We start from the raw sequence: 1,032 nt of genomic DNA, 5'->3' as shown, positions 1-1,032 counted from the left end.
CAACCAACTGCATCGAGATGCAATTATACATGTGGGACATCGGGGTCGAGCGTGTTCTCGGGAGGGTTCAAAAACAACGCCTAAGGTACATTTAAGGTAAGACTACTGTATCACATTCGGGAGCATCGGGGTTACGTGGGTTACCAGGGTCTTTTTTGGCTTGCACTCGTCACTATGACTTTTGGATGCGTTTGGATGCGCTTTGGATGCAGCGTGGGAAGTACACTTATTTGGGATTCTCAAACCTGAAAATAAACAATAATTCTTATTGTCTATTTTCAGGTTAGGTTTATACATCTATTGACATGTACCAATGAATAATTCAACTGCTCCAGTAGCGCAGTGGTATGTCGTTGTGCTTAGGAGCGAAAGGTCTAGGGTTCAATCCCAGTTGTGTAACTTTGCAGTTAAGGTTTTTATTTTTCAACTTTATGATCCGATCGCGCGATTTTCATGTATGATCGGCGGCTTATAGCTTTAAAGTAAAATGAGTCTTCTTCGCTCTGCTCGCCTTGTGTTCCATCACACTATGCTTCTTCAATCTGTACAGTTCGCTGCCTCGATCCATCTTGCCGTCCTTCTTGAAAAGGCCCTTCGGATGATAGAAAGAGTGAAATTTGTCCCAGCAGGACCACGCGGCATGGGGGCAGACGTGCGCTGGGACTTGCTGGTCGCTTGGCTCGTATGCATAAGTACACTTTGTGCACGTCGCACCACTGCGTCATAATGAGTTATTTGTTCCGCTCGAAGTAGCAAACGACACAGTAACGGCGCATACGCTGGTCGTACGACACTTCCGCTTGCTTGTCCGTCGCCCGACTAGTCAATGAGGGCGTTGGCGGCTGCCGAAGAGAAGTGTCGCGTTTCAGAGCAGCAGCTTTGTCTTTGGCTGCTGCCTTGTCGGCCGCCGCCTTTTTGAGAACCTTCGCAGACTGATTCATTGGTAGTGTGTGAGAAAGCAACGTAGCATAGAGGATAACTTACAATGTCCAATCCGATTCAAACAGCATTTGGTTCGCGAGCTTTGTCTGG

The 1,032-nt window shown here is 47.4% G+C and overlaps 1 protein-coding gene across 1 annotated transcript in view; it reads right to left on the bottom strand.

Moving 5' to 3' along the window:
- Positions 1–731: 731 nt before the first annotated feature.
- H257_13241 (hypothetical protein) overlaps positions 732–1,032 on the bottom strand; it is a gene marked incomplete at both ends in the record, with an annotated part of 4,002 nt that continues 3,701 nt past the window's right edge. Inside the window, one exon of the mRNA XM_009840703.1 lies at positions 732–932. Coding sequence (XP_009839005.1) covers positions 732–932 — 201 coding nt within the window. The remainder of the gene's footprint in view (positions 933–1,032) is intronic.

This window comes from Aphanomyces astaci (genome assembly GCF_000520075.1).
Source record: "Aphanomyces astaci strain APO3 unplaced genomic scaffold supercont1.46, whole genome shotgun sequence".
Classification (NCBI taxonomy): Eukaryota; Oomycota; class Saprolegniomycetes; order Saprolegniales; family Verrucalvaceae; genus Aphanomyces; species Aphanomyces astaci.
The sequence above is the reverse complement of the archived record's forward strand: the minus strand, read 5'-3'. Positions and strand labels throughout refer to the sequence as shown.